Source organism: Biomphalaria glabrata, chromosome 4 (assembly GCF_947242115.1).
Source record: "Biomphalaria glabrata chromosome 4, xgBioGlab47.1, whole genome shotgun sequence".
Lineage (NCBI taxonomy): Eukaryota > Metazoa > Mollusca > Gastropoda > Planorbidae > Biomphalaria > Biomphalaria glabrata.
The window spans coordinates 3324658-3352573 of record NC_074714.1 but is presented as its reverse complement, the minus strand read 5'-3'; the positions used below and the strand labels follow the sequence as shown (position 1 = coordinate 3352573).

Sequence of the window (27916 nt, the reverse complement as noted above, 5' to 3'; positions counted from 1 at the left end):
ATTTATTGCTATGTTCATTATATGGACAGATCTAACACTAGACTTAACGTTCTGATTAAGAACTATTAAGATCTAGTCCAGGTCTGCTTCTAGATCTAAAATCTAGATGTAATCTCTATTAGATTTATAAACTTCAATAATATTGAAGCAGCTTTAAAAATATTCAGTCAAATAGAGCATAATAATGATGTTGATTGATTGATGGATGATGATTGATTGAGGGATGACGGTGTGTCACAGCCTGGTTCTTGTTGTAGGCGTGATGACGCGAATGTCTCTGTGTGTTGTAGATACCTCTTCTGGTATTACTATAATGTTCTTCTTAACTAAATACTTTCTTACACGCACTAGATTTGCTAGTGCGTAATAACACTAGTATACTAAAGTCTCCAACGACAACATTTAGAATTATTGATAAACACACTGGTAGCAGACATACATTTTATTCACACAATAATTCACAAAAGATATTGGCAACTTAAGCCATCACAAAATGTAATCCAATGAAAAGAACAGCATACTACATAATAATTACTCAGTGCTCATACAATATACCTAAGGAGATAATAACGCTCCTCTCTCTCTAAGAGTCCATGGTCAACTGAGGTGTCCACCTCGTGGTCAGTCCCCGACCAGGAGAAAAATCTCGTGGTGTTAGCACGGAATAGTTCAGTGACTACTAGTCACCAAATATTACAGGGGTTCTAAAACTGATACATGACACGGTGATGATGATTATATTGTTGATGGATGATGGTGATGACGATGATAATGATGATGATGGTGATAATGATAATGACGATGAATTGATGGGTCAGTTGATGGAAAGCTGATCTGTTTCTATGGCTAACAGTAATCGTGTCTTTTGACCAACTTAAAGAACAACAGTCTGTAATGTTTTTTCTTCTCTAAAAAGACAATGCTGGTCTTCAGTAGATCAGTTTATTAGCGGCTCCTGAAAGGGGAAAAGACGCTATTAGTTTTGGCAACAGTAGAGTTCAATTTAGCGTCCTGTATTTTGTTTAGTTGGCAACAGTAGAGTTCAATTTAGCGTCCTGTATTTTTGTTTAGTTGGCAACAGTAGAATTCAATTTAGCGTCCTGTATTTTTATTTAGTTGGCAACAGTCGAGTTCAATTTAGCGTCCTTCTATTTTTGTTTAGTTGGCAACAGTAGAGTTCAATTTAGCGTCCTGTATTTTTGATTAGTTGGCAACAGTAGAGTTCAATTTAGCGTCCTGTATTTTTGTTTAGTTGGCAACAGTAGAATTCAATTTAGCGTCCTGTATTTTTATTTAGTTGGCAACAGTCGAGTTCAATTTAGCGTCCTTCTATTTTTGTTTAGTTGGCAACAGTAGAGTTCAATTTAGCGTCCTTCTATTTTTGTTTATTTGACAACAGTAGAGTTCAATTTAGCGTCCTTCTATTTTTGTTTAGTTGGCAACAGTAGAGTTCAATTTAGCGTCCTTCTATTTTTGTTTATTTGACAACAGTAGAGTTCAATCTAGCGTCCTGTATTTTTGTTTAGTTGGCAACAGTAGAATTCAATTTAGCGTCCTGTATTTTTGTTTAGTTGGCAACAGTCGAGTTCAATTTAGCGTCCTTCTATTTTTGTTTAGTTGGCAACAGTAGAGTTCAATTTAGCGTCCTTCTATTTTTGTTTATTTGACAACAGTAGAGTTCAATTTAGCGTCCTTCTATTTTTGTTTAGTTGGCAACAGTAGAGTTCAATTTAGCGTCCTTCTATTTTTGTTTATTTGACAACAGTAGAGTTCAATCTAGCGTCCTGTATTTTTGTTTAGTTAGCAACAGTAGAGTTCAATTTAGCGTCCTGTATTTTTGTTTAGTTTTGGCAACAGTAGAGTTCAATTTAGCGTCCTGTATTTTGTTTAGTTGGCAACAGTAGAGTTCAATTTAGCGTCCTGTATTTTTGATTAGTTGGCAACAGTAGAGTTCAATTTAGCGTCCTGTATTTTTGTTTAGTTGGCAACAGTAGAATTCAATTTAGCGTCCTGTATTTTTGTTTAGTTGGCAACAGTCGAGTTCAATTTAGAGTCCTTCTATTTTTGTTTAGTTGGCAACAGTAGAGTTCAATTTAGCGTCCTTCTATTTTTGTTTATTTGACAACAGTAGAGTTCAATTTAGCGTCCTTCTATTTTTGTTTAGTTGGCAACAGTAGAGTTCAATTTAGAGTCCTTCTATTTTTGTTTATTTGACAACAGTAGAGTTCAATCTAGCGTCCTGTATTTTTGTTTAGTTAGCAACAGTAGAGTTCAATTTAGCGTCCTGTATTTTTGTTTAGTTGGCAACAGTAGAGTTCAATTTAGCGTCCTGTATTTTTGTTTAGTTGGCAACAGTAGAGTTCAATTTAGCGTCCTGTATTTTTGATTAGTTGGCAACAGTAGAGTTCAATTTAGCGTCCTGTATTTTTGTTTAGTTGGCAACAGTAGAGTTCAATTTATCGTCTTTGGCATTGTTTAGATTACAGTAAAAATCTTTAATGTGTATAAGTGTAGTCTACATCAGTGATGCCCAAAATTCGGCCCGCGGGCCACACCCGGCCCACGACCTTATTCCACTAGGCCCGCCGATACGTCGGTATAAGATGTAAAAAATCCCCTCTATAGAAAAAAAAATGTTTTAAAAAATGTAATTCTACGTTAGGGTAAATGGCTTGGTACCAATAAGCCGAAATATTTGTTCTATAAAGAAAAAGAGGCTTATTTTTAAAGAACAATACATTCAACAGCTTTATGAAACCAAACTCCAACTGTATACCTCATTTATGAAGCTAGATATTTAAAAGTTTTGGATAAACTTTTCATGAATTAATGCAAGTACTAGATTCGCTGGTTTCTAATAAAAATGATTTATTGTCTTTTTCCTTTTTTATCATTTTGTTGGTGTGGCCCGCGACACGAGTGTCGAAAATTAAAATGGCCCGTCGGCCGAATAAGGTTGAGCATCACTGATCTACACTCATTCTTTCATCTTTTATGTATTCTTAATTTGAGTATTCCCCCACCAGGAAAGGGTCCGATACTCCGCCTACACTGGCAGGAAAAGTCTGGACGAGAATTTCGCTTATCTCCCCACGGCTATAATCAACATCACCGACAGCGGGGTGCCAGTGTACGCCCAGTGGAACTACAGGATGCTGTGCCACCCTCTGTACAAAGACCTGCCTACGTCCTACCTCAAACCTGTCGACGACCTCAGCGTGCGCCTTCCAAGAGGTCAGACCTTGGAGCAGTATTTGGTAAGCAAGGAGCATTTAGTGCTGCCTTTTTAATAATCATCATCTCTTTTGAAGTAACCTCTGTATAATATAAGATAAGAAGATAATAATAATATTAGATACAGTAATTTTTATGTTGCCTTAGTCTCTTTTCATTGGTTAGAAGAAGTGGGGGTTCAGTCAAAGAGAAGGCAAGGGCGTTAATTTATTGGGGTTTGGGTTTAGGGCACTTCGGCACAATTAAGGCCATGTCATGCCTCAGATTGTTACAGTTGTCAATATGTAATGGGGGATTTTCATTTGTCTGTTTTTGTTTTTTCAATTTTTAACACTATGATATATTAAAAACTAAATGATGACCAAAGAAATAGAACAAATTACTTAGTCCTACAACCGCAGAGGTTTACTAATAAAAATTAGCTATTATTCATAAAATACTGATCCATAATTTACAATCATGAAAACAAAACCTAATAAAATACTTAAGAACACTCAAAGATAAAGGCAGAGTCCTCTATTCCTTATGCTAGAACGAGTTATTCTAAGTTCTCCATTCTCCTTAGTGATATTAGGGCATTGAATGGGTTGCCTGAATCAGCCAGGAATACCAACTACGAAGCAGAGTTTAAGTCATTGACAAGCAGCAATAACTAGATCAACACATGAAATGCGTAAGACGTAGGCTAATGCAAAGGCTAACACTACGGGTTACCGTAAGTCAAAGTGATCCACTGGCTGAGATTAAAAGGGTTGAAAATGTCATTTCTACTCTATTAAAAAAAGTCTGTAATTTTATAAGATGATAAAATAAGATAAGATAAGTATCTACTTTGCTTAAAAGTGCGTTTACATGCCATTACCTTCTTTAATACATTGCTTTTCAATGCTTTACCTCATCGAAGCTGCTGTAGATTCTATGTAAAAATCCCCTGACTCCTGTTATATTCTAAAAAGCTAGAGTTTGAAGGCTCTTAAATTTGCAATGCTCACTTTTATATGCTCTTATTAAAACATACTTTAAAATGTATTTATATAAAAGAAAAAATTGATCAAAGTCAAAGTGATCCGCTGTGTGAGATTAAAAAGGTTGAAAATGTCATTTCTGCTCTTTTAAAGTCAAGTCTGTAATTTTTAAATGTATTTATATAAAAGAAAATTCATAATTATCTTACGATGTATTTATAGACTACAAGAGGTGCCAGATTTTCCGTTGTCGGACCAAACGACAAGCCCAACTGGCAATACCTAGACGACATGATGGGCGAGGTGCCAGGGAAGGACAACTATGGTGCTAACATTACTGATTCCACCTTCGGGATGAAGCTCTTGCACCCGGCTCCAGGAAACGACAGCAGATTTAACGTCGGCTTCTACCACCGTCGCTACAGGGTCGAGAAAGCAGACGCCATGGGGCTCTCTTACGGCAGACGAGGCTACAGCGATCCAAACATCTTCATGGCCGAAACGACGCAAGAGAAGATCGCGGAATTCTATATTAAACAGTGTAGCGCGACAAAAGTGTGCTACGAGTCTAAGAAGAGAATGTCGTATTCCATCCCGCTGGAGATTATTTATTTAACTCCCTTGAGTACTTGGAACCCGTATGACATCCCGTTCTATTCTAATAAAGACAAGAATATTGTTCTCAGCAATGGCAAACGAAACGGTGGTCTCAATATCAACAACGCGTTCAATGGCTCTCTCTACAACCAATTCTACAGAACACCAATACAATTTTTCTCAGGGGGCGAAGTTGGTTCCACAGCAGCAGACACAGTGAAAGGTTCTGTTGGGGTCTTGGATAAGAACAACACCATCAGGAGCATGTCGGCTTCAGGCGTGAGAATCTTTTTGCCGAATATTCCCGGAGTAGGAGTTCTGAGGACCAGATATCCTATAACCCCGGTTCACGCTGAGGGTAGCTCCGTCTGGAAAGAGTTAAACGCTCTTAAAGATATTGTCTTAAAGCTTGCTTCTTACGAGAGGCTCTTAACGGAAAAGATTCCTAGAACGCCAGAGGTGAAACCGATAGCCTCTTCACCTACTCCTCAGAGGACTACCCCAAAACTAGTGACGTCCACTTCGACAGCACTTCCAAAAACATCTACCACTTTGACTCCCAAATATCCCATCCAGCAGCAGCTGACCCTGATGACCACTACCATCTTCCAGAACCCTCCAGGCGAACACTATCACACGATAGAGATGACCAAGGACGAGCAGGAACGTCTTCAGAAGGGCGAGGTCGTCGACCTCATCACCAGCCAAGACAACGCCCACTCCCACGCGGTCAAGGTTCAGTTCTACAACGGCAGGTATCACGTGACTAAATGTGACTCCAAGGCGATTCCTTGTTGGGATGGACACACTTCGTGTCTAATGAAAGAGGGGGAGCGTGGCTGTCCTATAGACAATGGACTACCGTAGATTGGTCACTACCATAGACAGGTCACTTAACTACCATAGACTGTTTATTTTTATAAATGTATTTTTCTTAATTTTGCATTTTCAATTTCATCTTGCAGTCTACTTGCATTCGTATCTTCTGAGTTAAAAAAATGTATTCATGAAATTTGACATGACACAGTAACTTATTCATTTATAGTAATTCATATTATTATTTAGGAGGCTTGGTGGCTGAGCGGTAAAGCGCTTGGCTTCCATATCAAGTGTTCTGGGTTCGAATCCTGGTGAAGGCTGGAATTTTAAATTTCGGGATGTTTTGAGTCCTCTGAGCCCACGTTTTGCTGGCCACATGACACTTTCGTTAACTCTGAGCCACAGAAACAGATTACCTTGGCATCGTCTGCCCCATAGATTGCATGGTCTGACAGGGGAACTTTACTTTAATATTGTTATTAGTATTATAATTTCAATAGTTATATTCATTGCTATTCATATCGGCATATGATCCTGTTTACATTGTCGTTTAAATTATTTATTCCTATCTTATTTATATATGTATTGTGGTGGCCTAGTGGTAAGGCACTTGGCCTCCGAACCAAGGGATCCCGGGTTCAATTCTAGTATTTATTAAATTCGGGATTTTAAAGGAGCCCCTGAGTCTACCCAATTTTTAATGGTTACCTGACATTAGTTGGTGATAGTATAATGGTTGGTCGATGGCCACATGACACCCTCGTTAACCGTCGGCCACAGTTGACCTTTACATCATCTGCCCCATAGTTCGCAAGGTCTGAAAAGGGAAACTTTTCTTTTTTATCGTCATTCATTCGGTTATTTATTTGCATGGTTTTTATATTATCATTCAAAATGCCATTAATATTGCCGTACTTCAACATTCATATTGCTGTTTATACTTCATAGTGTTGTCGATGTACTCAATACTTCTTAACGAAAATTGAATAAAACCTATCAACGTATATTCATTTCAAATAGTGTGCAATGCTACTCTGTCCTTTGGAAACAGAAGGCGCACGATTTAATTTGATAACCCGGTAATGATTATGCATTTCGATTATTATGTAAATATGCACATGTCTACTACTTTTTTTTCCCTCGTTACGCGATAAACGTATTTATGTAATGTAATTACCAGATGTTTGTGTACGTCATGTAATGAAGACTACTTCCTGTGAGGTAACAGTGCATTGTTTACTTTAATATTGTATGCGAGTGTGTGTGTATTTGGTACACAGATAAGAGAAACAAGTAAAACGAATGTATATCGTCAGTTTAGAGCAGCGGTTCTCAACCTTTTAAGTTCGGCGACCCCTTTTTACAATCCCCCACTCTGCCGCGACACTCCCCCACACACAAACACACACATACAGCAATAGAAGAATACATAATAACAATCCATAGTTTCGATGGTCCCCAGGCAAATGGTCAATTGACCCCCCAAGGGGGTCGCGACCCACAGGTTGAGAACCCCTGGTTTAGAGTTTCTCTTTCGCTAACTCTACATGTACTAAAATTGTACATATTGTGTATGCAGCGTAAGAGCGCGGTGGCTGAGTTGTTAAGCGCTAGGTTTCCGAAATGGGGGTATATTATTTTAACTTTCGTGTTTCTGTTTGTATTGTTATTACAGCGCCTTGAGCCTACATTTTGTTTGTTAACAGCGCTTTATAAATAAAATTATTATTATTATTATGTATCTCGGTAAGACTGGGTTTTTTAATTTCAACATTTTTAAAGCGCCCCTGATTTCATCCCACTCGAACGTATAACTGACTTTAGTTAGGGAAAGTAAAGACTGCTGGTCGATTTGCTAGACACACGACACCCTGCTCGTTAACTGTTGGTCAAAGAAAAAGATGAACTTAGTATGATTTGCACCATAGGTCGCAAGATCTGTAAAGGGAACTTTTAGTTTGCTATATGCACAGTGTTAAACGTTTAAAAAAAAAAGTGAAAGGAGAAGTGTTTTAAGAACTATGGAGTGCTTGTTCAACGAATGTTCAAATTTATGAAACACGTTCTGCTTTAACAATAAAATAAACATAATAGGCCCCCTAATTTCATTTTCAATCCCGTAAGTAAGAAAAAAAGAAAAGATGGAGGATAAATGTCCATAACAAATGACGCTATACTTAATAGTTACTGAATTCTAACAAAAACTTATATCCACTTACTGTCTGGCCACAAAGGTTGCACACGTTATTTCTCTGCCACCCATTCTCGGATCTAAATGAAATTTCGCGCAATTATTTCTGTTACCTGACAACATTAGATTCAAAATTAAAAAGTTAACCAATTAGTTAGTTTATTATTGGTAATAATTTTTGTATTGTGGTATCTCGAACAAGGGAATGAAATTGTACTTTAAAGAAGCGGTGGTATAAGCTGAATTAATCCCCTTTATAAGTCGCCGCTCTAAATTAAAAAAAAATGATATACAATATTCTCTAGCAGAGTGGTTAGCACGTCTGCCCGTGGAGGCGTGAGCCACGAGTTGGAATTATAGGATCACAACGTACTGAGAAGTCTTGACTAAAAAAATCTCTGCAAATCAGTCTAAGTCTAAGGTAACCCTGAGATTTCTTCTTATTAGGCTTATTAATCTAGAACGGGGGTTCTCAACCTGTGAATCGCGACCCCCCTTGGGGGTCTATTAGCGATTTACGAGGGGTCGCTTAAGACCATCAGAAAAAAATATTTTCGTCTAGAAAACATGACATTATACACATTTTTTAAAGGTTATTTACTTTAAAAAAACTATAATAGTAATTCGAGGATAGATGCTGAGAAACAATTAAATTAAAATCATTTCAAACATTATAATGTCGCCTAATAACTATTGCAGTATTGCAGTTCTTTCTATGGTGAAGATTTACGAGAAGCACATTCGTGTTTCATTAACAATACTTGTTGTTGAAGGAGATATTTTCATTATGAAACAAACCGTGAAAATGGAAATCGTACAAAAGTACGTTAAGAAAATATATTGACAATTTCTTATAATATTGTTTTACTTCAACAGTTTAAAAGCAGGTATTGAAAAAAAAAAACTTAACGCGTCATTTGTGACGAAGTTCTCTTTTCAGACTCACTAAGTCCGCACAAACTGAGACGTTATTTTGTTTTGTTTTTTTGTAAACCTGTTTAAACGACTAATACAGCACCTGATTTGACAAATTTGCTCATTTCTGGAAAAAAAAAAACAACGTGCAAAATATTTGTAGCATGTGCAAAGATGCTGGTCAAAGTATTGTAGTAACTCCAGTTGCGGACCGAAAGGGTTAATGTATGAGCGGCCAACTGATACACGCGACTCAGGCCAATCACACAGGTCAACGGCTGTAAAACAAGGGACAGTACTGCTAGTTCACTCAAATATGACCCATGTTGTGGTCATGTGACCGAAAGCCTTCAAGGAAGAGACACGTACAGTGTGTAACAATAGACAGTTGAGTCCAGGACAGCAAGGCAGTAAGGACTTTGTCATGGTACCTTGTGAGTCCTCGAGAATGTAACTGTACGACTCTAGAAGTAGACAGAAAGAGCTTGTAGTGTTTAGTAGGCAGTTCTATTGTACTAGAAAGCATTTGAATTTGGTGTGGCCAATTGTGTTGTATTGGCTTTTGATGTATTTGTCATTAAATCACCACTTTGTTACTTGAAGCTCTTGTTGTCAAGTTCTTGTGTTAGATATGTTGTGTTGTTGGGCAGTGTTTGCAGAAGGCCTGGTAGAGAAGATCGTAACAGTATGCTTGGTTGTTGGTTAGGAGTTGAACTTTTGGTACAGAATGCGTCCACCAAAAGTTGCCAAAGGTCATCAGAACTTACTATTTAAATCATAGACGAATATTAGTAATTTCCACAAGAATACGATGTTAGCCCTTTGAATTTTGTGAATTCGAGTGTTTTAAACAAACATTCGATTATTTTAACAAATTTGATGAATCCGAAAAAAGTTTTTGCTATTTCAAACTCAAGTTAGCTGAGATAAAGTTCGAAAACGTTTGTTATTTTGTCGTATTTAATACGAAAATAAAATCGAAGGTTGAAGCGCTCTTTATTGATGTACGTGAGCTACAGAAACAAGTTAAATTTCTAACATCAAATCTTGTCAAAACAGTATTTTTTAACTTGTTTAATACAGAAGTATATTTGGTGCAGAAGATGTTCTGATCTTGCAAGCCCTAGAACTCCCGATCTAGTCGAACGAGTTGTGGCTTTTCCCACAAACTGTCGCAACATTTTGTAGCTATGTATGACTCCATTCGATGGAGTTTATGACCATGTCCAGTCACGTTTTTCAAAATTGTCACATAATAATAAAATCTTGAATATAGTCAATACGCTATTGAAATGTAACAAGTCATAAGGGTACAAAGTCATTTATTTGCAATTTAGCTATTAGCGGAACTATTTAATGTTTCTTGATACAACGTCTGTGGCATTTTACGTCTCGAAAGACGATCTTTTCCCTTTGCAACTTCTTGTGTGACTAAAGAGGCCAATCCTTGATACACAGCTGCGATCGCAGGTTGGGCATATATAATCACCAGGCGCCGTTGCATTTTCACCCTTCTTTCTGCTTCTGTTGTGTATGACATCTGCAATCTGTGACCTATCCTTTATGCTCTCTCTCCATGTGGATCTGTCCAGTGCCACCTCTTCCCAGTTGCCATTGTCGATTTTGAAGAGCTTCATGTCGCGTTTGCATACATCCGTATAACGTAAAAGTGGGCGACCAGCAGCTCTCATGCCTTCTATTAGATCGCCATACAGAATGTCTTGTGGAAGTCGACCTACTGGCATTCTACGAACGTGGCCAAGCCAGCCAAGGCGTCTGCTGCTGATAACAGAGCGGATGTCCTGGCATCCTGCTCTATGTAGCACTTCCTCATTGGTTATCTTATCTTGCCACCTTATTTTAAAGATCCGCCTTAGGCATCGGAGGTGGAAGACATTCAGCTTTTTTCCTGCCATGAGTAGGTTGACCATGTTTCACTTCCGTACAGCAAGGTGCTCAACACACAGGTCCGGTAGACTAGGGCTTTAGTACTGCTAGTCAGCAATATGTTGTCCCAGACTCTTTTCTGCAACCGTGACATGGTGGCCATTGCCTTGGCTATCCTGTTGTTTATGTCTTTATCCAGTAGAGTGTTTTTGGATATGATGGAGCCAAGATAACAAAAGTGATCAACAATTTCTAGTGGTTGGCTATTAATGCTTACTTGAGGTGCAGTGTTTGTGTTTTGGACAAGTAACAACGTACAGCTTTGGCAATTCATATCATTTATTTGCATTTTGATTTCAATGTTATATATAACACCCCGCAATACCCGTAAATGTGGAATTTATTGAAAGAAGCTTTCCACCCCTCTAACTATTGAGATCAATAATTCTCTTAGATTGAAACATTTGGTAATTCTTGCTATTGAGCGTGATCTATGTAGGAAATAGAATTTTTAGGATATACTGTATGACTTCGCTACATGCAAGGCTCGTAAATTAATTCTGTACGTAGTAAAGAATGAACAAAATGCAAAGACTAATTTATTTTCTAATACAAACTCTTAATTTTCATTTATTACCGTATCCCTACCCAAACTTGGCTCCGCGAAATCCTTTTCGCATAGTGCTCTACAATAGTTAAGTCCGGCCCTGATATTTAGTGACTGGTGAATACAGAGTTGATTACTTGTTCTCTTTCCATGGCTTCCTGGTCACGATGGTTAAGTCCGGCCCTACTATTTAGTGACGGGTGTCGGGTGAATACTACTTGTTCCCCCCCCCCCTTTTTTTTTCGTCTCGTAAATTACGGAGGGTAACTCTAGTTGCATAAATAAAAGAGTGATCTTTCCATTACGTGGTGTCCAAACTCTTGAGCCATGAAGAGAATTATATATATAGATTGTTGAAATAAGCTTAAAAAATACACTCTAAAGTATTAGATCTGGCCAGGATAATTTAACCATTCTTTACATGGTTTCTTATTCACTGAGAAAGCAAGTATATTGCATTTATAGGGACATGTTCCATCATTGTACGAGCACACAGAAACGAGGAAAAGTAGATCAAATTCATAAACATATGTACTTGTTTTTTTTCATGCAGTTTTTAGCCATATGTCTTTGATATTAAATAACATTTATATTACCAATGCCATATTTTTAGGTTAATCACTTTTCAATTGTTTATGATTTAATACTTGTGAATTATGAGAACTTTCAAATAAAAACATAAAAAAAAAAAAAAAAAAAAGCCCACAAAAGAGGCGAGATGGCCCATAAAAGAGGCACATAGAGCCCTAAAAAGAGGCAAAGAAAAGAGGCCTAAGGCCCAAGGATTCCTATGATGATAAAGCTAAAGCTGAATAGCGCAAATTCTGAGGTTTTCTTTTAAAAAATAAAAAAAACTATAGCTCTAAGATTTAAATACCCGAAACTATTATTAGATAAGGACGATAAGATTAGATATTTTCTTTCCCTGACATTCCGGAATTATCTAGAAAGCCTGTTCAAGCCAGTTGCATTGTTCTTATTGTATTTTTCAATGTTTATTATGCTTCACAGTTTCTGAGATTTAAAACGGTTTGATTTGTTATTATTAAATCAAAGAAACCGCTTATCGTATTCATTATTACTGTGGGAATTAAAAGTGTCAAGTATTTCTCTTGTTACAGTGTATGAACAAGACCCACCTACAAGAAAGGACATTTTAGTAACCTTTGTTAAGGTATTTTCTATCTGTCTATCTATCTATCTATCTATCTATCTATCTATCTATCTATCTATATCTATCTAATCTATCTATCTATCTATCTATCTATCTATCTATCTATCTATCTATCTAATCTATCTATCTATCTATCTAATCTATCTATCTATCTATCTATCTATCTATCTATCTAATCTATCTATCTATCTATCTATCTATCTATCTATCTATCTATCTATCTATCTATCTAATCTAATCTATCTATCTATCTATCTATCTATCTATCTATCTATCTATCTATCTATCTATCAATCTATCTATCTAATCTATCTAATCTATCTATCTATCTATCTATCTATCTATCTATCTATCTATCTAATCTATCTATCTATCTATCTATCTATCTATCTATCTATCTATCTATCTATCTATCTATCTGAGAAGCGTGGTCGAGAGGCCAAGTGCGCTTGAACTTGGCTTGGCTTGGGGGCTCGGGTTCGACACCCGACTGGGGCAGAGTTGTGTTTACTGAGCGCCTAAAGGCAGCACGGAAAACCAACTCCTAGATACCCCCTTCCCCCCCACCGGTCCACAAATCATGAGCATGCTATAAGCATGAAAGTAGCGCTATATAAAAGCTATAATAATAATATCTATCTATCTATCTATCTATATCTATCTATCCGGTCACAATCTTTGTAATGTGTGATAGAGCACACGACTATTCCTACAACATTTTGACAAAATTATTTTTTATTCTGAAGCGATGTCGTTAGGGTTATGTCATGTAATGTTCATTTGTGATTTACCCGAAAGGCTTAAAAATAGAATGACTGTAAAAGCACCTACGAATCGGGAATATCGGAAATGTGATATATTTAGATAATTAAAAAAAAAATGACGGAAATTTTCTTCTGCAGACAAAAATACGAGTTTATAGAATCCATATATCAACTCACTCTGTCTGTCTAAAAGTCTATAATTCATATTTTAAACACGACATTTCTCCCATTTCCCTTTCTCTGATCAAGTTGGAACTTTGTACATTTATTCCTAACGAAACACAAATCGATTTAAAAATTTACTAATAAGCTAATTAAATAATGGTTAGTAATTTTGTTTTTATATCGAAAAAGTAAATATATCTTACAGTATTGAGATATATGGCGCCCGGGGGAGGGGGGAATGAGTTCTTTCCTTAAGATAAGTTCGTTAATTACAATTATTTCTTTTTTTATTTTAAATTACCTTCATGGAACTTGAAACCTTCAAAGACGCTGATCTCAAAAACTGATCTATAGATTTCCCTACAAATCTAACAGATGATCTATAGCGCTGAGAAAAAAATTACTCGCTAATTAGCCACACAGGGAAAGCTCTTGCTTGACTCCTACAATTTTTTCTAAGTAAAAAAGAAATACATTTAAACTACGGTATAGCACTAGACCTTTAAAGGCTATTTATAGAGCTAATATCAGTTTTGAATGGAATATCGATTTATAAAATTTAAGAATGCAAGTTTTATTGATTTAAGAATTTAATAGGTTAATGTTCAGGAAACTTTTGCACATCGACTTTTAAGTCTAGATTTATAGGCCTATCTTTTGAATTATTCAAATTTAAAAAAATGAGATAATTTAAAGTTGCCGTTTAATGAAAGATTATATAAGCCGTGCTTCCATTTTAAGTAATACTTATTTCATTTCGATTCTATAATCTAGATCTAATATTTTACTTTTCCCCGAATAATGCCAGATTCCCATTTGAGCTCGGTTGACTCAGAGGCACCAAAGATCCCAAAATAAAAATCCTTGATTCAATGACAACTTTAGTAGAGCGTACAGCATTTTCAATTCTTAAGAAGCACAATGCACTTATTGGTTAATTTTTTTTTTTGATTCCGAAGATGATGGAATTAGTGCTGTGTTTCAAATGACTAACCAAACCCAGTTGCGACCTACATATTTTCCCCCACGTAGTGAAGACAAAGCCGCTTTCCGCCGAAAGTCTACTTATGTTTGTGGCTTGTTTTCTATGCCCTTTCTTTAATAAGGGCTTTTCTTTGGTTCTCTGATGTGGTACCCGCGGCCTTTGTGACAGCTTTCCGATTGACCCTCTCTTTTTCTCTCTGCCTCTAACTGTGGGTGACTAGACACCTCATCATACGAGACATTTCATCATGGCAACATTTCATCATTGCAACATTTCATCATTTCAACATTTCATCATTGCAACATTTCATCATTGCAACATTTCATCATTTCAACATTTCATCATGGCAACATATCATCATTTCAACATTTCATCATGGCAACATTTCATCATTTCAACATTTCATCATTTCAACATTTCATCATTTCAACATTTCAACATTTCATCATTTCAACATTTCATCATTTCAACATTTCTTCATTGCAACATTTCATCATTTCAACATTTCATCAAGGCAACATTTCATCATTGCAACATTTCATCATGGCAACATTTCATCATTGCAAAATTTCATCATGGCAACATTTCATCATGGCAAAATTTCATCATGGCAACATTTCATCATTTCAACATTTCATCATTGCAACATTTCATCATTGCAACATTTCATCATTGCAACATTTCATCGTTTAGACATTTCATCGTGGCAACATTTCATCATTTCAACATTTCATCATTTCAACATTTCATCATTACAAAATTTCATCATTTCAACATTTCATCATGGCAACATTTCATCATTTCAACATTTCATCATTTCAACATTTCATCATTTCAACATTTCTTCATTGCAACATTTCATCATTTCAACATTTCATCAACGCAACATTTCATCATTGCAACATTTCATCATTGCAACATTTCATCATTGCAAAATTTCATCATGGCAACATTTCATCATGGCAAAATTTCATCATGGCAAAATTTCATCATTTCAACATTTCATCATTGCAACATTTCATCATTGCAACATTTCATCATTGCAACATTTCATCATTGCAACATTTCATCGTTTAGACATTTCATCATTGCAACAACTCATCATTTCAACATTTCATCATGGCAACATTTCATCATTTCAACATTTCATCATGGCAACATTTCATCATTTCAACATTTCATCATGGCAACATTTCATCATTTCAACATTTCATCATTGCAACATTTCATCATGGCAACACTTCAACATTTCATCATTTCAACATTTCATCATTGCAATATTTCATCATTGCAACATTTCATCATTTCAACATTTCATCATTTCAACATTTCATCATTTCAACTTTCATCATTTCAACATTTCATCATTTCAAAATTTCATCATTTCAACATTTCATCATTTCAACATTTCATCATTTCAACATTTCATCATTGCAACATTTCATCATTGCAACATTTCATCAAGGCAACATTTCATCAAGGCAACATTTCATCAAGGCAACATTTCATCATGGCAACATTTCATCATTGCACTATTTCCTCATTGCAACATTTCATCATGGCAACATTTCATCATGGCAACATTTCATCATTTAGGTTTAGGTGTTAGGGTTAACTTGCTCAGTATGTTAATGACTTAATTACACCTACATGTACTTATGTTTTCAAAATGCACTTTATGCAAAGATGAAATGTCTCGTATGATGAGATGTCAGGGAACAATATATATGTTTCTGGGAATTCAAGTAACATTTTTATGTTTAAATCATTTATATTTTCCTTTTTTGTTAAAATCATTTATATAAAAACAAGATAACAAAATGAGTTTGTGTGATAGCACAAACTCAGAGTCGGCCTCTTACGGAATTCGATTATGGACAAGGAGTATTGAAAGTAATCTGTATAAATATAAATATAATATTATAAATATATATATATATATACTACATTACTACATTAGCCAACCGACACACGCCAATTACAGCTAAGAAATAAACACCGTCGTAGGTTATACACATTATTCTGTGTGGTATCTGTTAATAAATTGCTTGATTCTAGCTAGAGCTTGACCTTACCATCTATTATTACTAGGTTTACTAGTATTTACTAGCTCTAGGACTAGATCTAGTTAGATCTAGATGAGATCTAACTTAAAGATGTAGAATCAAGTAGGCAATTCGGCCTCTGGTCAGACTGGGCTCTATAGCTTTGGTAAGCAGCCAGTCTAGCAGACGGAAACTCCGATATAACACCTATGTCTATCTGTTGTTCACAGCCGTCTCAGACTTCTGTGCCACTGTGGACTGCATTTAGTGTAAAAAGTGGTATTGGTCTGCGCGAGCCAATTATCACAGTAAAAATACTCTGCGCAGGCTGGAGGCAATGCAATAATTAGCCCACAAATATATATATATATATATATATATATTTATTTATTTATTTATACATATATAAATGATCTTAACAAAAAAGAAAATAAAAATTATTTTATCATAGAAATGTTACTTAAATTCTTAGTATACGGCTCTGGAAAGATTTCTTATTGTACTATTAATTCTAATTTAGCATAATTGTATGCTTAAACTTTGTTAAAACTCTTGTTTCAGATGATGAGAATAAAGGTACTGCTTTCCTGGATAGCCCTATTGAAATTGTTTCAAATCATTTTAAAAGTGATTATCTTGAACTGTGTGTATTTGGACTTGTATGCCACTTTAATAATATCCACCAAAAAATCAAAGTTTCCATTTCTTTTTCGTTTTCCCAAAAATCTCCATTTAATACCTCAAAACATTCATGTCCTTCCCATGCTAACTGGATCAGGAGATGTAAACTTACATAAAGTAAAGTACAGGTGTGTCGCTGATCGACTACTTACCTTCAAAAAATGCAATCCTAATGTGTCAGCATTAAATTTGGCAAATAACGGATTCATTTATACAGGCGGCGGAGACGACGATGTTTTCTGTCCATTTTGTTATAAAGCTATGTCCAGTAGGATGATGGGAGAAAATGTTCGACAACATCACGTCAGAAATTCACCCAAATGTCCATTCTATGAATCAGACCACGAAGGGAGGTCGTACATCGACATTTTCCTGAAAGAGCACCCGGCAGTACAATATGTTCCTCCTCCTCGCCGGCTAGCTTCTAGATCTGCAACAACAGGGGAGTTAACATCAATCGCGGATGAAGAAAGAGGTGCTAATGGACAAACAACACATCCAGAACATTTAGAGACAGCGTCAAATGTTAATTTACCGAATGTTGAAGATAATAAAAATCAACGTGCAAACACTTCTCATCCACTTTCACTGCCAAGACATTTATTGTCACATTTTCACAATTCACATTGGAAATTTCAAAGACATCGAATTGATCATTCAAACAATAGGCATTGGGATAAAGTGCACAGATTTCCAAATGAACATGTACACAATGTACATACTTTTGGATTTCACCGACGTCATATTCCTTATACATTCCATACGTGTGAAGCAAATCGATATCGATTTTCAAACACTGAACACATGAATAGTTTTCACCAATATCATAGCCTTAGCTGTTCTTATGATAGCTTTCCATCATATCGAAATCCTTTTTCATTAAAAACAACTGTTGAAAGTTTTACATATCAAAGACATCAACGCGAATTTTCAGATAATTTACTTAAATCTAGTTCTATATCACCAAGAAATTGGAAACCAGAAACACTGAAATACTGGGAATATTCCAAACGAAAACAAACTTTTAATTCATGGCCTAGAGAAATTCTTTTTATACCAAAACACTTTGCAGATGCTGGATTCTTCTATAAAGGTAGGCTGACAGATAATAATCAAAATACTTCTAAATTTTATCTTAATTTGACTGACGTTTATCTCTATTCTCGTGAGGTAAATATAAATTCTTCTAAAATGTATCTAAATACTTTTAATTTATCCAAATTGCTCCTTAAATTGCACTTAAATTTATATAAATCTTGAAATAATCATAAATTTATCTAAATTACTCTTAAATGATTAAATTAAACCTATCTAAATCCATCGGAAATCTCTGTACAGACAGACTTCTTAAATAATAATAAAACCTTTTTTTTTTAAACGTACTGCAACATTACAATTCTAGGTCATGGTGATTGTGTAAGCTGTTTCTACTGTGGAGGCAGTCTAACAAACTGGGAAGCTGAAGAAGATGCTTGGATAGAACATGCCAGATGGTTCCCTAATTGTAATTACTTAATCCAACAAATGGGACGTACGTTTGTTGCAACAGTCCAAGAGCTGGACAAGGTCAAAGACCACGTCAGTATCTGTATAATTACTTTTTAGCTTCTAAAGCCAAATTTAAAATACAGGTTTATAATTTTTTTTTAAATATATTGAGAGCGTAGTTATTTTATTTTAAACTGGTATATAAAAGAGCTTGTATACATTTTACTGACAAAAGAAAACAAATCCGGCATTCCTAGGCAAAAGAAATAAAAACGCACTTATATCCTACTATACTAAAACGCATGGGCGTATCCAGGGGGGGGGGGGGGGCGAAATGAAATCCTCCCGGCGTTTATTGACTGATCTTTTGCTTTAATTTTGTTTATTTTAGGTGAAATTTTAATACTAAACCATCACTAGGGGGGTAGGGGGGTTTTGAGTTTGAAACCCCCTACCAGGGGATTTTGAGTTTGAAACCCCCTACCAGGGGGTTTTGAGTTTGAAACCTACTACCAGGGGTTTTAAGTTTAAAACTCCCCCCCCCCCACCCCCACCCCCGAAAAAAATCCTGGCTACGCCTATGCTAAAACGTCAGGCAATCTATTGAATGCCGGATTGTCTACTTTTCCAGAAAAATATGTGTTATCGGCAGAGTCCTAAATTCGTCTATCTAAAACTATATATAAAGAGACATATATATATATATAAAGAGACATATATTATATATATATATATACATACATTCATACATACATACGTACATACGCCTTACTTTATGCTTTATATTATACATTTCTTAAATTCTGTGTTTTACGTTATAAAATCTTGGATTATGTCTGTTGTCATTCCGTTGCGATATTTCTATTCTATGGGCAGATCCATTAGGGGCCACCTCTGTGTTTGTGTAATCTTGTTATATTTGTATTTGTGGAGATAGCGATATTTGTTAATCGGGCGGGATAAAAAAAAGTTTTATTTTTTACTTATTATTTATAATTTATTTAGAATAAGATAATATAGAAACTTAAAAAAAAAACAAAAAAAAAATATTTTTTTTTATTTTACTGGCTTGTTTGTAATAAAATTGCGTTTATTTTTTTTTTTTAAAGATTCCATTGAACAAGAAAGTTTGTGATAAACTCCGTAAGTTTTTATATACATGTTTTGTTATTAGATTTTCTTTCCTTAACTATTGATAATTCAGATACTTTTGGATTTATTAAATGTCTTTGTTAATTGGTGGATTTATGCAGTCTGGCCGTCAGGTTTAGATCTTAAAACAAACAAGAACCAACATTTGGTTCTGAAATTTGCATTGTTGCTGCAGCTGCTTAAGATAGGTCGAAAAGTGTGTTCTACGTTTGGTCTCTGTCACATCGTTATAGTTTGATAGTGACTCGTGGAGTCCTAAAGCGTGTGCAGTACTACACTCGGATCCACGACTGAAATTCAGACAACGTAGGCGTGGATAGAGGACAGTCCAGTACAATGACAATCCGAATGCACTGAGCAAAACCTGATATAAAAGACATAAAATTTAATAAAAAACAATAAATATACATAGCATACGGTACGTGAAGATTCAGCCATACGCCGATTGCTATACAAATAGTTAAAATGAAGTAAAATTCAAGGTTGAACGCAGTTACTAAAATATGTTGAATCCGAACTATACGTCCGCCCAATGGAAGGATAAGGTAACAACTCTCAGAATAACAAAGTTAATAAACGAATAGGTTCTGGTGCACACGTCTGCTCTTCACTGAGCTCCAGAAGTAGCTGACTATAGCATATTTCACTCCCTCTCTAAAACTCAGAGGTTTTTCTACTGCCCTTGGCACGTTTACAAATCATAGACATATCATAATGAGGTTACAACGAGGCTGTGACAGTAACCTTTTTCATTAACATAATCATGTCAAATGGGTTCAGATGACAAGTCTCAAATCTGAGTTGTAATGTGTGTTTTAGGGTAAATGTCTTATTCGAGCTTTACGTTTGCCGTTTTGAAACCAACAATTTTTTTGTGTTATTTAAAATTAAATATGTTAAAAGAATATTTACAAATGTTCAATGTACAATTTCACGTAGTCGCGAAAGTCGCTAAACTTTTAATTATTATTTATAAAACACAAAACTTAGAATAATAATAAGATCTTTTCACTAAAGTACTTTCAACCTCTAAGTATTTTAACTAATATATCACTTAAAACAACTATAATAATTTTAACAACTATAGTAACTTTAAATACAATTAAACTTTCAACCACTACAGCAATTTAACCACTAAAGTACATTTAACAACTATTATGCGTTAAACCGCTATAGATATTTTCTACTATAGTACTTTCAACCACTACAGGAATTTAAACCACTTTAGTATTTTTGATAATTTTAGTTCTACAACTGCTATAGTACTTTCAACACTACAGGAATTTTAACCACTTTGGTATTTTTGATAATTTTAGTTCTACAACTGCTATAGTACTTTCAACCACTACAGGAATTTTAACCACTTTGGTATTTTTGATAATTTTAGTTCTACAACTGCTATAGTACTTTCAACCTTTAACAAACATGGCTCCTTCAACGAATGCAGTATTTCCAACCACACCCATTCTTTCAGCCACTAATTTACCTTCAACCACTATATCACTTTCAAACGATGTAGCGTCTAATGCTTCTATTTGTACATACAGCCATGAAAAATTATTTTGAATGTTTAGATATTACTTCTATTTTTTTTTATATGTAGAGAATTGTACCAACTGCCCATTTAAGGACAGAAGAAATCCATTAAGGAATAATCCTTCAGTGATCGCAGTCATAGAAATGGGATATCCAGTGGAAGATGTTATTGACATGGCTGAAAAAATCCAGAAAGAAGGTACGTAATCGCCAGTGTGTTTGATTAATTTCTAATTATCTTTTTCTGTTTGCTTTTATTTTTGTTTGAAAATTTCAAAACGCCAATTAAATCATTGAATTGATATCAAAACGATACATTTACACAAAATTGTGGTGCCTTTATGTCCTACAATATTGACTTCCCTGCAAGCAATGAATAAAAGAAAACCAGGTGGTAAGGCGTTTGGCTTCCGTAACTTTGGTATCAAAGTCGAAGAATTAGTTTTGAACTTCGGGATTTTAAACTTCGGAATTTTAAACTTCGGAATTTTAAACTTCGGGATTTTGAACTTCGGAATTTTTAGGACTCTCCTGGGTCCAACCAACTCTAATGGATACCGGCTATTAGCTAGGGAAAGAGATCATTGTACTGGGCACATGACACTCTCGTTAGCCGTCTGCCTTAGAAGGAGATGACTTTACAGCATCTGCCCTATAGAGGTGTAAAAAAGAAACTTTTACTTCATACAATTCATGAATACATTTATAACAATGAGTTACTATAAAGAATAAACATATGTGATATTGAAGCCAATTAATGTTTATCCAAATGTACTCGTATAAGGCACTCTGCAATTATGTTTGGCAGTGGAGTGATTAACACGATAAATCAGGCCAGAATGCTGTCCAACAATTTTAAAAGCAAATGTTAGTGATTTTCTTTTTCAACATTTGATATGAACATCAAAACGGCAGTTCTAGATCTATTCAAATAGTTTGAACCACTACAACACCAATTTCCCTTTTTACTAATGCACGTTTTCTCCCCTTCGTTTCGTGATCCAGCTAATTGCACCTGCTTGGGCATTCGCAAATTCCCTTGTCTCGAGTGTCTAAGGATGAATCCAGATATAATACGAATATTAATTGCTTCTTAATTTGTGACAGAATCTGCATGATTAAGCTATAAATATTCTGGATCAGCAAGCATTGCCACAGTTCGTGCGTAGGAATTAATCGATCTTTGTGATTTCATCCATGAAGGCTATCTTTCTCTTATTCATGTCTAAAGCCACCTCTATTCTTCTATCCCGCCCCCTCACCATACTCTACTTTGTTTCTTTCTGTGGATTGTTAACGTAGCTGACATCTCTGTATTTTAATATGCAAATTTACTGTAACAGAAAACTGGTCAGTTAAGACGCCCTCTTTTGCACCGTTCACATAGCATTAACATTAATAACTGTTGCCAGGGGTGTATAATATTTAAATAATAATAAAACGTATATATACACATAGAATCCGATATATATTTGATAAGTCTAAGATATTCATTATATTTTAAAAAAGATTATAATGTATGTAAGCTCAATATAGCGTAGTTATTAAAGTTATACTGCAATAAAGAGATGTTGACATTTATTATTGTTTCTTTTCTTAGGGATCCAATTAACAGCCCTCGATATAATGAACAAGCTCTTAAACAACAACAGAAGTAAGATTTATGATAATAAAAGTTACTCATTTTTCATAAATGTATTATTATGGTTCGTTGTTTATGGTAAGGACGTTTAGAGTTAAGATGTTTCATTCACAAATGATTACTACGTCTTGGCTTAAAACCTTCTGTAAGATATAAGGGGATGGAAGACGGCAGGGTTCAAACCCGGGATCGTACTGATGACTTTTTTTAAAGTTTATAGGTTTGGAGCACTAGCATGCTATAGTGAGTTAAAGAAGCCTCAGAATAGTTACAGTGAGTTAATGACGCCTCAGAATAGTTATAGTAAGTTAATGAAGATTGGACTAGTCATTAGTATAATAAGTTAATGAAGCCTTCGACTAGTTATAGTTACCAAAGCCTCGGAGTAGTCATAGTGAGTTAGTGAGTCATTATTATAAGAAGTTAATGAAGCCTCCGACTAGTTGTTATGAGTTAGCCAATCCTCGGAATAGTTATAGTGAGTTAAAGAAGCTAGTCATTATTATAGTAATTAAATGAAGCCTCAGACTAGTTATAGTGAGTTAATGATGCCTCGGACCTGTTATAGGGAATTCAGGAAGCCACGGAATGAGACATTTCACTAAAGAAAGCATAAACATATCTATTGTTTTATTAAACATGATGATCCAATAACAACTAACTATTCAAAATAATCTTTTAATCCGTTAAAGTGTTGCCACGAAATAATCCACTGATTATTTACGTGTTGTTTAGATCTATATTTTACATGAATGCATAATCATCAATTCGCTATTGATATAATAAAACATGTAAAACATTACTCACAAAGAATGAACTTCACATTCTTTATACCTTATATCTGTTATTAGCGGCCCCCGAAAGGGGAAAAGACGCTATTAGTTTTGTGCGAAATATCTGTCCGTCTGTCCGTCCGTCCGTTTAGATCTCGTAAACTAGAAAAGATATTGAAAATCCGACATCACAATATTTTAGACCATTCAAAGTTCTGATGCAACGGCTACTTTTTTTTTCTTAAAGAGAAAAATCTAATTTTTAAAATCAGTTATGCAAGCAGTTTTTTAAAGACAAAAAAAGCTAATTAGTATGCATTATAAGTTAGACCTAATTTAAAATAAATAGTAATCTTATGAACTTCATTTATCTGAACATTTTTTATTGCGGACATTTTTTTTTTTAGGATTTGAATAAGAGATTGAGCCTTTTCAAAACAATTAGATCAATTATAAGACATCAGTTAGGCCAGGGGAGACGCGGTGGCTAAACGGTAAAACGCTTGGCTTCCGAACCGGGGGTCCCGGGTTCGAATCCTGGTGAAGACTGGGATTTTCAACTTTGGAATCTTTGGGCGCCTTTGAGTCCACTCAGCTCTAATGGGTACCTGACATTAGTTGGGGAAAAGTAAAGGCGGTTGGTCGTTGTGCTGGCTACATGACACCCTCGCTAACCGTAGGCCACAAAAACAGATGAACTTTACATCATCTGCCCTATAGACCACAAGGTCTAAAAGGGGAACTAGTTAGGCCAGGTTCACATCTAACTTTACATTCACTTACACCTATCCTTTGATCTGCGGGACCGTTGGGGCACTACACAAGATCTGTTAACCTTCTTTCTCCATTCTTATCTCTCATTTGTCTTGATATAATTTCATTTGGATGTTCTTTCTGAAAATATTGAAGCCTGCCTGGGTGGACCCTGTTTGGGGGCCGATTTTGAGTTTGTGTTTCCACACAAACTGTCTTTTGTAACCTTGTTATTCTTAATTTTATAGAAAGATTGCACTCCACTATATAGCTAGTGAGTGTAGCATTGAAAAAAAAAATCATATTTTACAACTACATCCACCCTTGAGAAAGAGATCTACCTAAAGGTAGAGGTTTTCATAGGGTTTTGACGCCAATTTCCATCGTAACGAACGTTTTCTTATGTTTTAAAAAAATCAACATTTGTTTGAACATTATGAAAACAATACTTTAAAAGTATTAATAGTTCATTCCAATGCTTGTCTCCATTTTTTTTAAATAGAAGAATATGCGCAGCAACTATAGCGGAAATGACTTCAAAGAACCTGGGCCCACAACTAATAGATGCCCTCAACAAATAGAGGCCCACAACTAATAAGGGCCCACAACTAATATGAGCCCGCATCTAATAAGGGCCCACAACAAATATGAGCCCGCATCTAATAAGGGCCCACAACTTATATGAGCCCGCATCTAATATGGGCCCTAAACTAATAGGACTCACAACTAATAGGGGTCCACAACTAATAGAACCCCACAACTACCCTGGGCCCTCAGCGTGACTCAATTAGGCTTGTGTCACAGTCATCTAAAAATAAAGGGGGCAATTATCACATTATTGAGCACGTGTCCGCAGGTTTCTTGCTAAGCTACTAAATACATGTTTTCTGTATGTACTTTCTTGCTGCTGAACAAGTGTTACATTTTTTGCTTTGCAGAAAAATCCAAGGATAGCGATGTTCTACTTCCGTGTCGGATGTGTGGTTACAGAGAAGCCAGTTGTGTTTTCCAACCTTGTGGTCATTCGATGAGCTGTGCAAACTGTGCTCCCTTGTTCTCACGATGTCAACAATGTCAAATATTGATATACAGAAAGACAAATGCAACAAGCTATAGAAAAAGAGAATACTTCTTAAGATCAATGTTTATCTAAGGGGAAATAACGCTTATAACGACCATTCATCTGCTTATTACACGGTTTAACTCCATTTCATGAAAACAAAAAAAAATAATTATTACTAAATTATAATTAATTTGGTGAATTTTTGAATTGATTATTATTATTCGTGTATTGTTATCTAATATGAATAGAGTCACAATTTAAACTTGATCCGAGAATGGGAAGTGGGAGAAAACGTGTCACAACGTAATAATGGGACTAAATCCATATATATATATATATATATATATATATATATATATATATATATATATATATATATATATATATATTTACATCTATCATTACCTTTACCTATCCCTTAGTCTGTTGGACCATTGGGAGACCACGCAAGATATTCGACACTCTTTCTACATTCCTCTAGGTCCTTTGCCCTAGCCAGAACCTCCTCCATGGCAGACCTGTCCATTTTTTTCGCTATCTTCCTATCGCTTTCTCTGTCTGCCTCTTCTTCTTTTTCCTGGTACTGTTCCCTGAAGGAAGTTTTTGCGAGCCTCGAAGAAATTGTAATAACTCCCTAGATTTTTAGCTGGCGTTGTTTTACGATAGTAAGCAGGTTATCATGGGGTCCAATCGCTGCAGTAACCATGTCTCTAAAATCTTGGTTTGTGATGCGGTCTTTAAATGTAATAATTTGGATTCTTCTTCTAGCATCTCAGTTCCATTGCTAGGATTCTCCACTCTAGCTCTGTAGTCAGCGTCCAAGACTCACACGCATATACAAATATAGCATGACAAGGGAAGACCTCAGTCTGAAATTGGTGCCGAAGGCTAAGCCTTTGTCTTTCCATATATTTTAAGTTTTGAAAGTGCAGCTGTGGACTGTGGTATTAGGACCAGTAGCATAAGTTTTGTTCCCTCCTCTGAGACAATAGTTCCGAGGTATTTGAAACTACTGATTCTACTGATTCTAGTCAGCTTTTCACCTCCGAGACTGATGCCCCCTTTTAAAGCCCTATTGGCTATTGGTCATATTTTTTTTTCGCCATTTATTTGCATACCATGAGCTACAGAAGTCTTGTCAATGCGCATCACCAGGTCAGCTAGTTCTTCTTCTGTCCCTGCTAGGCCATCAATGTCACCTGCGAAGCGCAAGTTAGTAATTCTTCTTCCTCCAATGCTAACAGTACCTTCTCTCTCTCTCTCTCTCTTCTCTCTCTGTTTTGGGCATCTCCTATTAAGTAGAATTTATTTCCCTTATTTCAAAATGAAACAAACTAATTATTCATCAATAATTAATTAACTAATTGTTGTTTTTTTTTAATTGATTTATGTCTTGTCAGGTTCAATAAACTTTTTTTAAATATATTTTTTTTAATTTGATAAATCAATAACATTTCGATAACATTTACGCTAATAACTTTATCTTTCATCCCCACCCCTTCCCCAACTGATCCAGACACATAATTGGATCGTAGCGCATTGGGAATGTTAAAAGATTGAGAATGCGCTAAAACAAATTTCAATTACATGACTACAAGTATGCTAGTTCGATCAGGTGTAATATTGTTTGTGAAACTGTGGGGGAATGGGGTATCGGGAACCTTTTTTTGTGCTGCATTTAGGCGTTCAGTAAACAAAGCGTAAGCCTTGATTCCAACTGGAGCTCCCTTGATAGGCACCCAAGTAGTACCTACCAAGCAGACACTCAACCTTCTTCCACGTTGATCTTCCTTCAATCTTTTTTAACCACTTTCTGAAGATAAGTCTCTGGTTTTAGTTCTTTCATTCAAAAAAAAAACATGAGCGTCTGCTCTGTCTAGATGCTTCAGAAATTAGATAGTGAGAGACTTAAATACATGAATATATGAGGAGGCGATGTGGCTACGAGCCTTGCCTCTTAGCTTCTGAACCCGGGGTCCTGGGCTCGAATCCTCGTGAGAATGGTATTTTTAATTTCAGAATCTTTGAGAGGGATTTGAGCCCAACCAGCTCTAATATGTACCTGACACTAGTTAGGGAAATTTAAAGGCGGTTGGTCGTTGTGCTAGCCACATGACACCCTCGTTAGCCGTAGGCCACAGAAATTGATAGACAATATCTGACCTTTAGATTACAATGTCTTTAAATTTTTTTGGAAAACAGGATAATTCACAGTGTATGTATCTATCGTGTGAATTTAATTTATGAAATGTTGACTAATTGCCTATTAAACATGGATTTTAAAAAATATTTTTTCTTTATTTTTTTTTATATCAAAATGATTTGCAGAGCATCGCTAGTTAATTTTCAATAGCATTTTGAAACTTCGGCATCACTATAAACAAACAATCTAAGAATAGAAAAAAAAGATTCCGTTTTTATAAACAAAGCTTATTTAATGCGAAATAATCATTAAGTACTGCTATTTATCTGAAAATTAC

General features: G+C 35.5%; 2 protein-coding genes across 2 annotated transcripts in view; both read left to right on the top strand.

The window, feature by feature from the left end:
• LOC106060814 (uncharacterized) overlaps positions 1–7354 on the top strand; it is a 32541-nt gene extending 25187 nt beyond the window's left edge. The window contains exons 6-7 of the mRNA XM_056027462.1: positions 3027–3257; positions 4422–7354. Coding sequence (XP_055883437.1) covers positions 3027–3257; positions 4422–5663 — 1473 coding nt within the window. The 3' untranslated portion in view covers positions 5664–7354. The remainder of the gene's footprint in view (positions 1–3026; positions 3258–4421) is intronic.
• A 4785-nt stretch (positions 7355–12139) lies between these two features.
• Positions 12140–27745, top strand: LOC106070959 (E3 ubiquitin-protein ligase XIAP-like). The gene is made up of 7 exons (XM_056027623.1): positions 12140–12244; positions 16910–18122; positions 18432–18607; positions 19627–19660; positions 21273–21404; positions 22806–22859; positions 25312–27745. Exons 2-7 carry the CDS (start codon positions 16910–16912, stop codon positions 25524–25526), a joined length of 1824 nt encoding a protein of 607 aa, XP_055883598.1. The 5' UTR covers positions 12140–12244; the 3' UTR covers positions 25527–27745.
• The last annotated feature ends 171 nt before the right edge of the window (positions 27746–27916 follow it).

What these genes read in the sequence shown, in the direction of transcription:
- LOC106070959 (XM_056027623.1), top strand. Translation starts at nt 16,910, where the DNA reads ATGATGAGAATAAAGGTACTGCTTTCCTGGATAGCCCTATTGAAATTG. An exon ending in GAAAGTTTGTGATAAACTCC is followed by an intron (nt 19,661 to 21,272) that starts GTAAGTTTTTAT and finishes TTTTATATGTAG; the next exon opens with AGAATTGTACCAACTGCCCA. An exon ending in TGAAAAAATCCAGAAAGAAG is followed by an intron (nt 21,405 to 22,805) that starts GTACGTAATCGC and finishes TTCTTTTCTTAG; the next exon opens with GGATCCAATTAACAGCCCTC.